The following is a 13,986-nucleotide window of genomic DNA, read 5'->3' on the forward strand; positions in this document are numbered from 1 at the left end:
GCCCTTAAAGTCGGCTGGACTCAAATGTACTTACACAGCAGTGATGAAATCTACAGCCTCTTGTTACCTGTGGAAGTTCTGCCAGGTTTGCAGTGGGAGGAGAAGCAGACCCGTTTCACAGCTGACACTGACATCTTGATAAAGTGTGATTTTTCTCAGTGGACTCTGTAGGAGTGCATGATATTCCAAGATATGGCCTGATATCTCATAAATCACGTTTTGAAAAATGCAGTAGCTGTTCAGTACTCCTTCATTCCAGTTTACAAAATATCTCAGCCATTTAATTCCCCCCTGGGACTTCCACTGAGAAAAAAACATCAAATACCTTGGGTTAGTCACGAGTCCATTCACTTACCCCCCACCCAGTCCCTGATACGTCTGTGCAGCTCATGGGCAGCGCTCTGGATTTCAAGGTGCAAAGAACTGCTTTGTACGATTCCTTTGTTTGTTCATTTGTTTCTTTAGATGAAATGGCTATTTTATGTATTTCAGTGATGCTTCATGGAACAGAATGATTTCCCCAGGCGTTTTTGAAGTGATCAGAAGTCCTGCTGTTACAAAAGACTGTTTAGGCACTTAAAGTGGGATCCTCCTCATCGGGCTTCATGTCCCTGAAGCTGTGTCCACTCTCAGGAAAGCCTGTGGGCTCCTCCTGTAGTTGGTGTGGTCTGTGGTTCACCCCAGCTGAAAATCATAGGCACGGAGGCTGGGTTGAGTAAGGGAGTAGCTGGACATACCCACTTGTCTCCATTGACTCTAGAGGGAGCCGAGAAAATGTGCTAAGCCCAGCTTTGCAGGCTGGCAGCTCCAGCTAGGTGGGAGGAATCATACTTTAACCAGATGGGGCATTTATGTGTTTAATGTTGAGTATTCTGAAATTTTGTACATGAATTTTATACCAGTGGCTAAGGATGTAGCCACCCAGCCTCACAGGTCAGTATTTGGTCACATACAAGGTTCTTTCTCCCCCTTACCACTTGGAGTTTCTTTTCCAATCCTCTTTTGTAGGATTCTTAAAATACAGTCAAGTATCTCTGCCTAAAAGACATCATAGATACCTCCCCTCCACCCCGAGAAGAGAGAGGATGGAGGGATGGATGCTATTGCCACAGAGGTTTTCCATTAGTGAAATTAATTCCTCTCTCATAAGAATTTAGCCCTGTGATTTATGATAACCACCAATTCCTCACTGCGGGCAAAGTGAGAGGAAATGACTCAGCCTGGACAGACATCATGAATCTAATTTTTTTCCCCTTAATGCTTGACATAATCTAGTGTGCTGCTCCCAGAGGTGTCATTGGAGATTCATATCCAGCCGAAGGGCCTCACAATCAAGGCAGAAAATTTCGTTACTTTCATGTATTGTGCGATCTGTAATTGTTTGGAATTGCATCCTGCCTCATTCATTGCCATTTCTTTTGCATCAATTTTGCTGCAAAATAGTAAGGAAAACAAAGCGAGGGGGAGAAAAGCAGCATGCTCCTTCAGAAAAACCTCCTGTGACGTAACGCTGGGGTCCAGCTGGGGCTTATTAAACACGGTCAGTTTTGAGATGAAAAATGCTCCCTTCTGTCTCTCTTTCCACCAGAATTCTCACTGCCCACCTGACTGGAGAAGGCGTCTCTCTCACATATTGATTCTGGAACTTCATGTTTTATTTTCTATCACCAATACGGAATTTTGTGAGTGGGTTTCTGCCAGAAGATCAGGGTAGATATCATGTTAAATGGCTCAGTTAAAACGTTTTATGTAAACCCTCTTTTGCCTGCTGATCTGTCGCAAATGAAAATGGTCTGTTTGCCTCAGGATGACTTCTAAAAATGCCGGAGTAAATAGCTGTTATTTTCAAAAGTGCTGAACTTGCTCAGCTTCTTTTAAGTCACCTACAGTTTATTGTGGCTGGTTTGATCCCATTAAAAACCCACCATAAAGCATGAAAGGAGGAGCAGGTCCGTGTGTCAGTGCTGCTCTGTGCAGCCTGTGTGCACTCTCAGCCAGGAAAGGTGCCGTGCTGAGTCTCGCTGATGTTTAAAAAGATGCTTAAAAAACTTTTAAGTGATGTTCTATTTAGCTTGTCTGTTACACTCAATATGAAACTTTCTTCACCACCCTCGCTGGGCCATTTCAAGGCTGCATTTTTATCATCCATTTCTGCTCCCGACTATAATTGCTTTAATGATGCTTACCGACAGCTGATACTTGCTGGCAAGCTCTCACCGAGCGTGTACAGTAAAAGTCAAATTATAGTGCTGTATGCACACACTTACTAAATGAAATTTTTTTTTTAAGTATTCCATGGTAAATTTCTAAATTGCAGCTGCCAGTCTGCGAATTATTCAATGTCTCCGAAGCACAATTGGAAAAATTGCATAGTTTGAGATCTATAGCGTGAACTTTTGAAAGTGTTCTTGGGCAATGAGCTAGCAAAGCACACAAGCACATGACTTCTCTAGAAGTCTTCTCTGGAGCCTTGATATTCCACAAAAACATACTCAAGGAATTAAAATAAATAGGCAATTGGAGTCTATTTTGATACAACCTGGCTCCATGAAAATGGGGGAGTGCAGAATAGAAGGGGGTATATCATGCTGTTGAACAAGTTCACTTCTTCATTTTCTCCAAGAGTGACTTTTTCTAATAAACTGCTGGTGAGTTCCTCTTCCTAGTGTTTGGGCATATCTGTGAAAGCCTTGTGCGTGTAACAGTACTGAGGTGAGGTTCAGGGACTAGAGGGGGTTACCTATGGTTTGACCTCGGAATCATGTGCCTCCTGCATGGTGGTACGTCCTACCCCTTGCTACGCTGTTTTTTCTGTTATTATGGAATAGTTTGTGTTTCTCTGAACAGAATCAATCACTGGTTTAATATCTCTTCTCTAGTTCCTCAGGTCTGACTAAAAGCAAGCAAAAATTCTGTAAATCCTCTTCATCCTGCTGCTCCATCCCGAGTGATTCACACACTGTTCCACCGGTTTTATCACAAAGTGGAGGAATCTGCAGGCAGAACTGCAATTCTGGGCTACTTTCCCCAGTAAGTGTTTGACTTACCAGTCTGATTACATTTCGTGGAAGAGAGATGCTGACAAAGAGTAACTAAGGCAGAAATCTCTTCCTCAGCTGTGAAGCTGATTATGTTTTACCTCCTTTTATCTTCCAAAGCTAGGTCAGATTATAAATAAGATTATATGATATGGTGTCAGCATATCATATAATCAAGGGATTTGACTCAGCTTTTGAGCACTATGCACAGAACTGGATGCAGTGAGCAGGCATATAGTAAGTCCTGCAGAGGCTGTGTGTATTTGCTATAAAATGTGATAACCAGGAGTGCTATGAAAGGTAACAGAGAAGATCTTTCTCCACTAGTTGAACCAATTCATAGAAATAAACCAGAATGGACTTTGGTAAACTAAACCTAAACTATGAATTCCCACAGAATTTACCAGCTTCTGGATATGGCTCTGACTGGAGGGGATGAGTCAGGGGAGTGCGCACCACCTAGTGAGGTCAAGGTCGGACTCTTCTCCCAAGTAAGAAGTGATAGGACAAGAGGAAATGGTCTTATCTTGCGCCAGGGCAGGTTTAAGTTGGATATAAAAATTTCTTTACAGAAGGGGTGGTAAAGCATTGGATCAGGCTGCCCAGAGCAGTGGTGGAGTCCTCATCCCTGGAGGAGTGTCGATGTGGCGCTGAGGGTCATGAGTGGTGACCTGGCAGTGCTGGGTGAATGGTTGGACTTGATGAGCTTGAAGGTCTCTTCCAACCAAAATGATTCTATGATCTCTCCTCTCCCCTCAACTCCACCATCATGGTTTCCAGTGAAAGAAATACTGGAAGTTCAAGCAAAAGCCAAGTTCATGCTGCCTTGCACTGCGAGGTTCCCCTGCTGTGGACAATCATGGTGCTGTGTCTGTTGGGCATGACACAAATCACACCTACTCCACACACTGCAAGCAGACTTAGAGACTTTGTTCCTTGCTCCCTCCTGGGAGACTGATGCCCTGGAAATTATAAACGTGTTTTAGTGGAAAAACAAAATGGGAAGAAATCTCATATTCTCGACTGCAGTAGCAGGTTTTCTTGTTTAGGTTTAGTTGCATTCAGGATATAATCCTGTCCAGAAATGCGTTCACATGCATATGCATGCACAGATGTATGCCACTGTGTCCTCACTTTCATACATCAATTTGCTATTCATCAGATGGTATTAAGACAGAAGTAAACAAGTGTGAATATTATTTCTACTGTAATAAGGCCAGAAATATGGGAAAATACAATGCCAGAAAAGGGAAAACATTAACTAATTCTTTTATATCTTTATTTTGCTTTTCTTTAAGCTTCCTTCTGATTCCTTCAAGTATCTTGGCTGGTGTGACATAGAAGACCATGATGTCCGAGGAAATCAGCTGCATTGTCCCCGAGTGAGAGAAGGTAAAGATCAAAAAGACATACGTTTAAGCCTTAACACTGTTTACTCAAACAGTATGTCCCTAAATGTTAAGAGCTGAAATTGTGGAGTTTGCCACTGTTTTGAAAAGGGGCTGGATTTCATCCCATATTGTACACATTCACTTTGTTTAATCACTGGGAAAATACCCTTTGTAATTTTGAAACTGGGAAACAAAAGCCAGACTAATTTATTTGAAAATTTTTGGTACTAATGTTGTGTCGACTACTTCTCTCAAAATTTCATTAACAGTGAAATACTGTTCAGGATGCAATACGCACATGCCAAACAAGAAATCAAGAGTGAAATTCAGACCTGCAAACCATGGCATATATATTTTGTTTTAAGACTGAACTAGCACAATCACAATCTATAGACACACTCAAAGTCAGAGAATGGAAGGCGATGTTGAAAATCCAGTGTTTTCATGTTTGGAACTACGAGGGTTTGAGTGTGGCCATGGATCCCAGTCGCAGTTGTCGTCAGAGGACTGGAAGTTACAAACATATCCCTTTCTCAGGACAATTAAAAGTATATAACCGTTATATAAACTCATAGTATGTCAAAGAATATATAGAAATAAGAGTATATATAAACAGTATTTTAGAACTCAGATGCTTATGCTCAACCATTTGGAAAAAGCTTTTATGCTGAGCTATAGAAGAAATGTCACTTACTAACCAGGTACCAGATCAGCCTCTTTCACAGGCACCCCCTTGCCGTGGGGAAGGAGCTTGCATGCCCTTGTGAGGTTGAGAGCTCTGCTGGTGGTGGCATGTGCCTCCGGTGGGGTCTCCCAAGCCAGACAGGTCTCAACTGAAGGGTCAGACAAAGTGTGTCCACGGGCAGGATGGGCTCACTAGCCTTCAGGCAGCCATCCTAGGAGAAGGACAACTCTGACTCCAAACCCGGGCAGATGGAGCTCGTTTAGCCCTGTAAGGCATCCATCATCTAAGAGAAGGACACTAACCAAACCTACGACCCGAAGACTTCACTGTCACCGTCCAAGCTCGCTAGGTCCTGGCAGATGAACCTCAGGTGTAAAGGGTGGAGCCAGTTCCGCGCACGCTGCACCTCGCCTAAAATATCCACTGCGCAGGCTTGAAAGGTTTACTCACATTTGCAAAGCCCTGTAGCGCCATCAGCGTGCTTGCAGTAAGCGTGGGGAAAACCGTTCCCCAATCTTCATTTGCGAAGCCAAGCCATGATGATGATGGTGACCAGATCAGCGGGACCTTAGATTGCTTGCTGTATTATGGGTCCAGAAATGGTAGAAAAATCTTCACGTTAATTTACTTCTTAGAAGCCTGGAAACCCACACTCCTGTACTCCTGTAATACTATATATATAGAGATATATATACAGCTTCATTTAGATATCTTCCCAGCTGTATATATAATCTTTCAGCAAGTAACTAAATGCCAGTTCCGTATCACATCTACAGTTGTAATTCTTTTTTTCTGAGCAGGGCCTTCAAAAGAAGAGCTGTTTTTCAGAGGAGAAGAACATGCTTTGAAAAAAAGGGAGCAAGTAACTGACACAGAGAAGTGGCAAAAGAAACTGCAAGAGAACTGGGAAAACTGTGCTGTAAAACTTTCTCATTAACTCTTTGTACTATAGCAGTAAATAAGCCAAATAATAACGTGCCAGCTGCTCTTTGCAGTTAGTGGTTTTAAAGCTCAGGTTGGCACCATGATATTGTAAAACAGACGGTTTTTACAAGCTGGAAGAAACACTGGAAAATACTGTAAATTGGGCTCTGACCCTGTGCAGAGAGTCAGCTACTGTGTTGTGACAGGCTTCATTTGTGCTTAGGCATGTAACACTAGTGATGTTCTTTGCCTGTTTTCTGCCTGATGGCAAATGAATGGTTACAGAATGGAGTAGTCTAATTTCAGCTCTTTCACGCTCTCCTCATACCAGCCCGAGCAGTTGTTTTGGCTGGAGATGCCACATCACTGCTGGTTCTGATCATCAGTAAGTTATAACCTCCCTAAGATCAGGCAGTAACTTAATTTAACACAGATCCAGCCTCTCCCTGTGCATGAACACTGAGCAGTATTGACACCCAGCTACTGCACAGCGTTTTTTTGCAGATGACTTTAGAGGCCAAACCAATAAGCCACAATCACTTAGCCCTGAGCTTGGACACAGGCGTGCCTGCTCAGAGCAAGGAGGGGTTGGGCAGGAAGATTTGCATGCTTGAGAGATGTTTTCTTTCTCCTTTACTTTCAAGGAATTACAGAGTCCATCACTATGATTCTGAGGTGAACTTGGCAACAGGCAACACAAATTGGTATAAGAGCAGCACAATAAAACAGATTCATCTTTTAAGTAATTCTGACATTTAAAAGATTTAATGTCATAGTTATTAGTAACTAATGAGAAAAAAATGTGATTTCTCTTATTTTTCTTTTCCCAGGAGCTGAACCTTTCATTTCAGGACCTGGGTGATCTTTACCAGGTGGAAAACTTCAAAAGGATTCTCCGAAGATTGATTCGGGTGGAAAGACTTTGGTTGGTGGACAATTCTTTGACAGATCTAAGTGCCATAAGGTTGCCAAGGTAGACAAAATGTCCTGTTTCTGGTTTTATCACAGAAATAAAAATTACTATTTACTTAAGTAATAGCTGAGCAGACCCTTGGGAACAGCAAAACGTGATATTTTGGGGGGTATTATATTGAGAATCCATCAGTACATGGCTATTCTGAGTTCATGTCATTCCCAAACTGAAAATATTCAGCGAGGAGATCAGATGATGTCCCCCAGATTGCTGATGGGTAATTCATGAGTCTCATCAAGTTCAGTGATGTTTTCGCTGAAGGGGAAAGTTGTTGAAAACTGAAGGACTGTATAGGAAGAGTTGGCGGAACAGAACCCAGGCAGAGAGGCCAGGTGTGACCATGACAACTGTATTTTTACAATCCATCTATTGCTACTGTGTGGTCGTATGTCTGGTATATGGGAAGCTGTAATATGGAGAATAGCATGAATGTAAAACTAGTGTGAAAGCGGGTCTCAAGCAATCAAATTCTTGTGTCTCTCATTGGAAGCCATGACTTCGGCTCTGTGAAGAGCCCTGCGCTGGCTTACATGCCATTACGGATGGGATCAGTGATGTCATACACTTTGTACTTTACAGATGCAGAGAACTAAATGTGAATAAAAACCACCTTACATCCTTGAAACGGCTGCCAAAGATGCCTCAGATTCAGCACTTATCACTCGCTGAGAATAACATTATGACATTAAGTGGAATATCTGATTTCAGACATACTCCACTTGAATCCCTTGTACTCAAGAGGAATCCCTGTGAGTTTCAAGAACGATACAGACAACTGTAAGTCTTACTTACTCATGGCCAACAGAAGTTGATCAACACAAACAGATGTTTGTGAGAGAGTTCGAAAGGAATGGGCTTTCAAATACAAGAAGCTCTCCCAGGCAATCTTTTTATTTTCCTATAATCTCAACTCTCACAAACGCTGCAGGAACATGGACTCGTGAGCCAGTGCCTGGTAACAGCCACAAAATATTCAGAAGCTGCTTAGGGGGCTTTCAAATCACATGACTGGCAGTTCTTGAGCTGAACTAAGTGCATGGATCAGGTTGAGAGACGGTGAGCGGGGCAGATAAATTAGATTCCCATTTTATTAATAGAAACTATTACTCAAACTGTCTTCAGTCTCACTGCATCCCTCGTGTATTCTGAAAGGAGGCTAAATCGCATTATGTGTCAGAGATGGAATCAGAAAGATGCGCTGAAAGATGGGAGCTAAAGCAAGAGAAAACTAAGTTACCTTAATTCGATTTTTCTGGCTTTTCTCCTCTCGCTGTGGCTGCACTGTGGAAGCTGCACTGCCTTGAACACTCCACTCAGTGCGGGTACGTGGAGCAGGCAGTGCCGTGTAGTGTCGATTAACAGAGCTGCCTCAGACACTGGAAATGAACGTTCAAATCTGTGTCTAAGGAGTCAGCTCTTACCTGGGAGGGGGAAAAAAAGAAGTTTAAAAGTAAGTGTTTAATGAAAATTTTCCAGCACAGTTTTTCCTGCAGCTAAGTAGGCGTCCCTTTGACAGTGTGATGGTGATGCTTGTGCTTCCTGAAGGTAGACAGGCAGATATCAAAGTGGAAGTTAAATCATAAATGTAGAATAATGGATTTCACATTTAATTTGCATATCAAAAGGGCCAGAGAACAAAAGCTGAAAAGCACTTTTTGACAGTTGCTAATTATGTTTCTGCTCTCAAACCTACCAGTTCTTAAGGCAATTAGATATTGGCATTACTCTGGTATTGTTTTCACATTCGGTGTTGGAAGACAGAATGAATCATTTTCAAGCATAGATAAAGCGCTGAGTTACCTGCTGAGATTGAGCGCTGGAGTCCACACTCGCCTCAGAAGCATCTCTTTTGTTCTCAACATTTCCCCAGATTGTTTATCCCAATTTCTACTTTTCTTTTGTCTCTCTTTAAGTGTCTTCTCCAGTTTGCCAAATCTGAAGGTGCTGGATGGTATCCCCAAACTGCCAGAGGACTCTTCACCCCCAGGTCCCAGGTTTTGTTTCAGACTGTGTACTATACTCTAGCATGGTGGTTTTGTAGGATCACAGCTGTGCAAGAATCACCTCACCTAAAAGATACAATAAACCCTGTGTATGGAAGTCACTACCTTTTCGTGATCACAGAAGCAGAAGTATAACTCTCCTGAATGTGTTTGTGATACTTCAAGTAAGTATGGATAAATGACACGTAAATAAGACGTTAACGGGTATGTTGAGTGTCATGAGTTTGTTCCATTAAAAATACTGAGTGACTTTCGTGTCTAGGAACTCTGTGTAGAAAACAACACACAATGACTGACTCCCACTGCATTTATCTAAAACACATCTGAGTTCAGACCACGTGTCCACTGTGGAAGTGGTGCAGGGATTAACAGAGAAAAATCCTGATTTACAGAACAGGCTATGCAGTTTCCTTCTTTATGTCCCACCAATGCACTCATACTCTTTAATGTGCTTTGTAGATGGGAAAGACAGACCCACCCCAATCAATTTGACCCTTCAAAATTAAAAGAATAATGAAAAAAATCCTTGCCTGAGAATTCAGTATGGCTAAGAGCACTGGGGAGGTAAACCATGAGAGAGGAACGAAGTCTTTCGAGTTGTTGCGGCTGTTGTTTACGAGTGTCTTGTTGCTTAATAGATGTTCCTGAAACCAAAGCCACAATGAGGGAAAAGAGCTGTGGAAGCTGAAAAGGGATTTGTAAGGGCTCCCCAGGATGTCTGAGTGCAATTAGCTTTGAGAGGTGTCTGTCCTTGTCTTTGATTCATTTGCTGTTCAGTGTTAGCCTTTTTTCCCAGGCAGCTCATGCTGGCACACAAATAGCTGTGCCACTAACGGTTCAGGAAAAGAATGACAGAGTCCTGGAAAATGAAGACAATTAACAGAATTGCCTAATTCCAGAGACAGTCAATAAGTTCTTTGCTGTGTGTTGGCTGCAGGCTTGGTTTGGTTCAGTTACACCAGGAGGAGTAATGACTGCTCAGCCCTGGAGAGCTCTGCAGAGCAATGACTTACCCACAGAAAGGTCACAGCCGCTCTCTGTAACGTCTGTGTTGGATCAGCTTGGAAAGTTTTCAGGCTCACCTTTAAGACTGTCCTTACCTCTCCCACAGCTTAGCAGTCAAAACAGCTGATCAAAATATTGCAGGAACTAGATCACAAGATTCTGCATGTCTAACAGTATCTAGCTCAAAGTATTTTGTACATCTGTGAAAGGAAGAAGACAGTGGACCACTGCAAAGAGGTGTCAGGTTGAGGCTCACACACTCAGGAAATATTCTTGCCATTCACAGAAGCAGGCCAGTTCCTTCCCAGACACAGGCATTTCCATCAGGGTTTGGTAACTAATCCAGTCGGTGTGGTCCACCCCAGCAATGTGACCAGACCATGCTATGACAAACCCCTCCATAAACGTGCTTCAGAATCAAGAGAGTACAGTTCCACAATCCACAGCCACAGGCTTCTGCAGATTCAGAGGAGAGATGGTGTGGTTTACACAGAAACAATGGGGAGACCAGTGCTTTGAAGCAGGAGAAGCAGAACACTGTGTGCTGTACAGCATGGCCAACTGGTCTGGAAGAACAGGAGTCCTTCACAAGGGGAGGATAAGAACAGAAAACCTGACAGTTCTCTGAGGGGTGAGGCTGGTGTTCTACCTCAGATCCAGACACTAATCCAGATACAGTATAATACAGTAATCAACAGAAACCCCCCACTCTTGTGTCTGGGAATGGAAAGGGTAAAAACAAAGGATGAAATATATTCATTTAGCTGAGGATGTGTGTGAGAAAACCCCGTCTCCTCAGAAGCGAGGCAGGGAGCTGAAGCAGAGACGAAAGAGCGTGCAGGACCACCCTTACTGAGACAGCCAGAGACAGCCAGCAGTGAGCCGAGGACACTGACCTCTGCGAGGCTACGCGTCTGGAGACGGGAGAGGGAAACAGTCTTCTCCCAAGGTAAGAGACACTAGATCAGCGCCATTTACATCCCAACAAAAAGCGCTTGAGGACTAGGCTCTCTTCCCAGAATTCGGCATTAGAAGGTAAGAATGAGAAATTGCCCCTGGCCCGTGAGTAGACATTTCAGACAGAAGCTCCTAGTGAAGCTACCACCCACTTCTTGCACACGTAATTAGGAGCAGGTCAATTCTCTCCTTGGAGCACTTGCTCTTTAGGCCTGAGTCCTGGGTCAGTCTCAAGAAAGAAGCACAGACAGTGATGTATTTTTTCCAGACAGGAAATTCATTCTAATCTCATAATTTTTCCTTTCATTATCTTAATGGTCTGGCTTTGGAATCCCAGAGAAACACGAGGTAATATCTGGGGAGCCTTCTTAGTTTTATTTAAAGTGCATCCAGGAGCAAGAATGTACTGGTGATGTTGAAGTCACTTGGCTGCAATGAGGTTTAAATGAGATGTTCACTATTAGCATTGTCACATGGGAAACTGGGAAAAAAGAGCAATTAGGTTCCAGCTGGTTGACTGGACAAGAGCCGTAAGACTGAGGGAGCAGGGTGGATACATTTCAACATCACCGCTCAACTAGAAACCACAGCAGCAGGGACCTATTGAAACTGGCCTCAAGTCCATGCCAAACCAGGGATAAATTAATATACATTTTGGGTTCTAATTAGATTATGACTATCTGACTTTCTTTTCCTGTCAAGTTTACACTCAGCTTCACTCAAGAAAAAATTGAGCCTGCGGCAAATTACTCTTGAGTTGTCCTCCCTTTCTTTTCCACAGCTTTGTTACTGAGTGGTCTAACCTAAACTGTGACTCCAAGAAAATCTGGAGGGACTGGAACAACAGTAAAGCCTTTATTTCACTGGCACTTTTGAGATTCCATTTAGTGTGAGTGCACTCCGACACCCGAACAGATAGCTACCACAGCGAGCTCAGTATCAAAGTATCACAAAACCAGTTCCCAATTATTCACAAAGATTCTGTCAAACCTGACATTTCGTGAAAATTTGGCAAACTATTCCCAAAGTCTGGCCTAACATCACAGGACAGGTCCAGGGCTGACAGAGCTCAGAACTGAGTTCCTAATCTCATGTTAACTGTCTCTTCAATTCTCATTGTGTCTAAATCTTACAATACAAAACAAAAAGTCAAAATCAAAAGACTGATTCCTTAAATGAACAGAGAGAAGACAAGACTTTTCATGTAATCCATTTATTAGAACCCCAGGAATTCCAGAGCAGGGTTTAAAACATCTGAAGATACTACAGTACAGGAATCATGGAAGCAAACCGAGTAGGAACAGAAGTCATCACCTCCTGATGAGTATTTTGAAGAAAACTGTTTGCTCATATACACATTAGCCTTGTGGAACCTGAGTACGAACTTCATATGCTCATAATGGTCCAAATTATTTAAATCACTCAGGAAATAAAGGTTTTGGGCCAATACCCTTCTCCAGGACTGTGCATTGCAGCACCAGTGTTAGCCGTGAACACAGGGAAGAGGAAAGCAGTCTTGCCAGTCTACCTTGCACAAATGTCTCCTTGTAGTTCCTTACGCTGAGCTTCAGAGACTGAGAACATGCATCAGAGGCAAATCAGAGCTATCAGTAAAGCCTGTAATTCATCATCATGAATGTTAATGGAAATGGCTCAAGCCCAAATTTATACATCTATATGGAGTGAGTAACTTGTCAGTGATTCCCTAGAGTTTACCCTGGTAGTGCTGGAGCACGGAACGGTTATAGGGTCATCACCAGTGACTTCCTGAGGTCCTTGTCAGCTCTCAGGTCACTGTGTCTGTAAGGAATTTGCCTGGTACATGATTTGAACCGTGCTGTGGGTGACACGGTAGGTTCTGGTGCTTGCTGTGTCCTCATAAACCACAGAACAGCTGGCACAGAGGGCTGGGTGCTGGCTGCCTGCTGGCCTCTCGCTGCACAGCAGGCTCTGCTGATGAAGGCAGTCTGGCTCTTCCTCTGTGGACCAACTTGGATGTTCCTGTGGCCTGCAGGTGGATTGGTTCCTTTGTCTGCCCTCCCTGGCTTCTGTTCGTGGTGTAGATGTGTTAGTGATGGCAGGACAGCAGTGCTTTCAGTGCTTATTCCTTCACTGAACTCCAGAGATTACCCAAGTCACTCCCACATTAAACTCAACAACAAAACTTCCAGTGACTTCAAAGCTGCAGCAGCGCAGTGTTACTCTCCTGTGTGGAAGGGAGGAAGGAAGGAAACTACTCACAAATCAGCGATCCAGTTACCAAAAAGGGCACTACGAGGTTGTTAACCTCTGAGAAGCAGAACACTCTCCCCTTTCCCTGGAGAACCTCTTTGTGAAGGTCAGAGTATATTCATTTGTTTTACCATTTCCTTCCTGAGTGATTAAAATCAAATACCTCCTGGTCTATGTAAGGCAGCTTTCGATCGCTGCTGTTTCAGTTTTGCTGTTCAATAAAGAACCTCCAGCATTTTGGATGATTTCCTTACTATCAGCACTAAAAGAAAAAATGAATTTAGTGAATATCCTGACTGCTGTTTTGATCTATTTGGATACGTGTGTGAGACACGCGGAGGCACATTGGCAGGAAGCACGGGTGGAAACAAGCCATTACGATGTCCCAGAGCATGCATTTTTCATTCGTAATCTATCATCGAAAATCGGTTTGTTTTGGAATTGCCAGGTACCACGCTACATTATGTAATTGAAAACACTGAAGATAAGGGAAGAAGGCCAGTGGCAACATATGCTGTGGATAAAAATGAATGTAATGGCCATAACAAAGATCAGACAAGCATGGACAGGAACAAATTGGGAATGACTAGAAAGTTCATGAGTAGTCAAGCTACAGGAAATAGTGCAGCCAGCCTGGGGGAGTGAAATCCAAGCCTTTTTTCATATCTTTTTCATGCTGATCATTTTATTTTTACTCTCCATTAATATATTTCCCATTCCTACTCTTACATACAGTCTATTTTCTTTCTAATACATTGCTATAATTACTCTCTGCAAC

General features: G+C 43.0%; 1 protein-coding gene across 1 annotated transcript; it reads left to right on the top strand.

The window, feature by feature from the left end:
- The first annotated feature begins 1,820 nt into the window (after nt 1–1,820).
- Nucleotides 1,821–9,103, top strand: LOC104497833. Its single transcript, XM_010141124.1, has 7 exons — nt 1,821–1,828; nt 2,880–3,030; nt 4,337–4,430; nt 5,915–6,033; nt 6,869–7,011; nt 7,591–7,788; nt 8,925–9,103. Exons 1-7 carry the CDS (start codon nt 1,821–1,823, stop codon nt 9,034–9,036), a joined length of 825 nt encoding a protein of 274 aa, XP_010139426.1. The 3' UTR covers nt 9,037–9,103.
- Nucleotides 9,104–13,986: the final 4,883 nt, after the last annotated feature.

The sequence above is a fragment of the Buceros rhinoceros genome, unplaced genomic scaffold (assembly GCF_000710305.1).
Source record: "Buceros rhinoceros silvestris isolate BGI_N320 unplaced genomic scaffold, ASM71030v1 scaffold17068, whole genome shotgun sequence".
NCBI lineage: Eukaryota > Metazoa > Chordata > Aves > Bucerotiformes > Bucerotidae > Buceros > Buceros rhinoceros.

Coding starts and splice junctions, on each gene's coding strand:
- LOC104497833 (XM_010141124.1), top strand. Junction 4,431..5,914: donor TTGTCCCCGAGTGAGAGAAG/GTAAAGATCAAA, acceptor TTTTCTGAGCAG/GGCCTTCAAAAGAAGAGCTG. Junction 7,012..7,590: donor AGTGCCATAAGGTTGCCAAG/GTAGACAAAATG, acceptor TGTACTTTACAG/ATGCAGAGAACTAAATGTGA.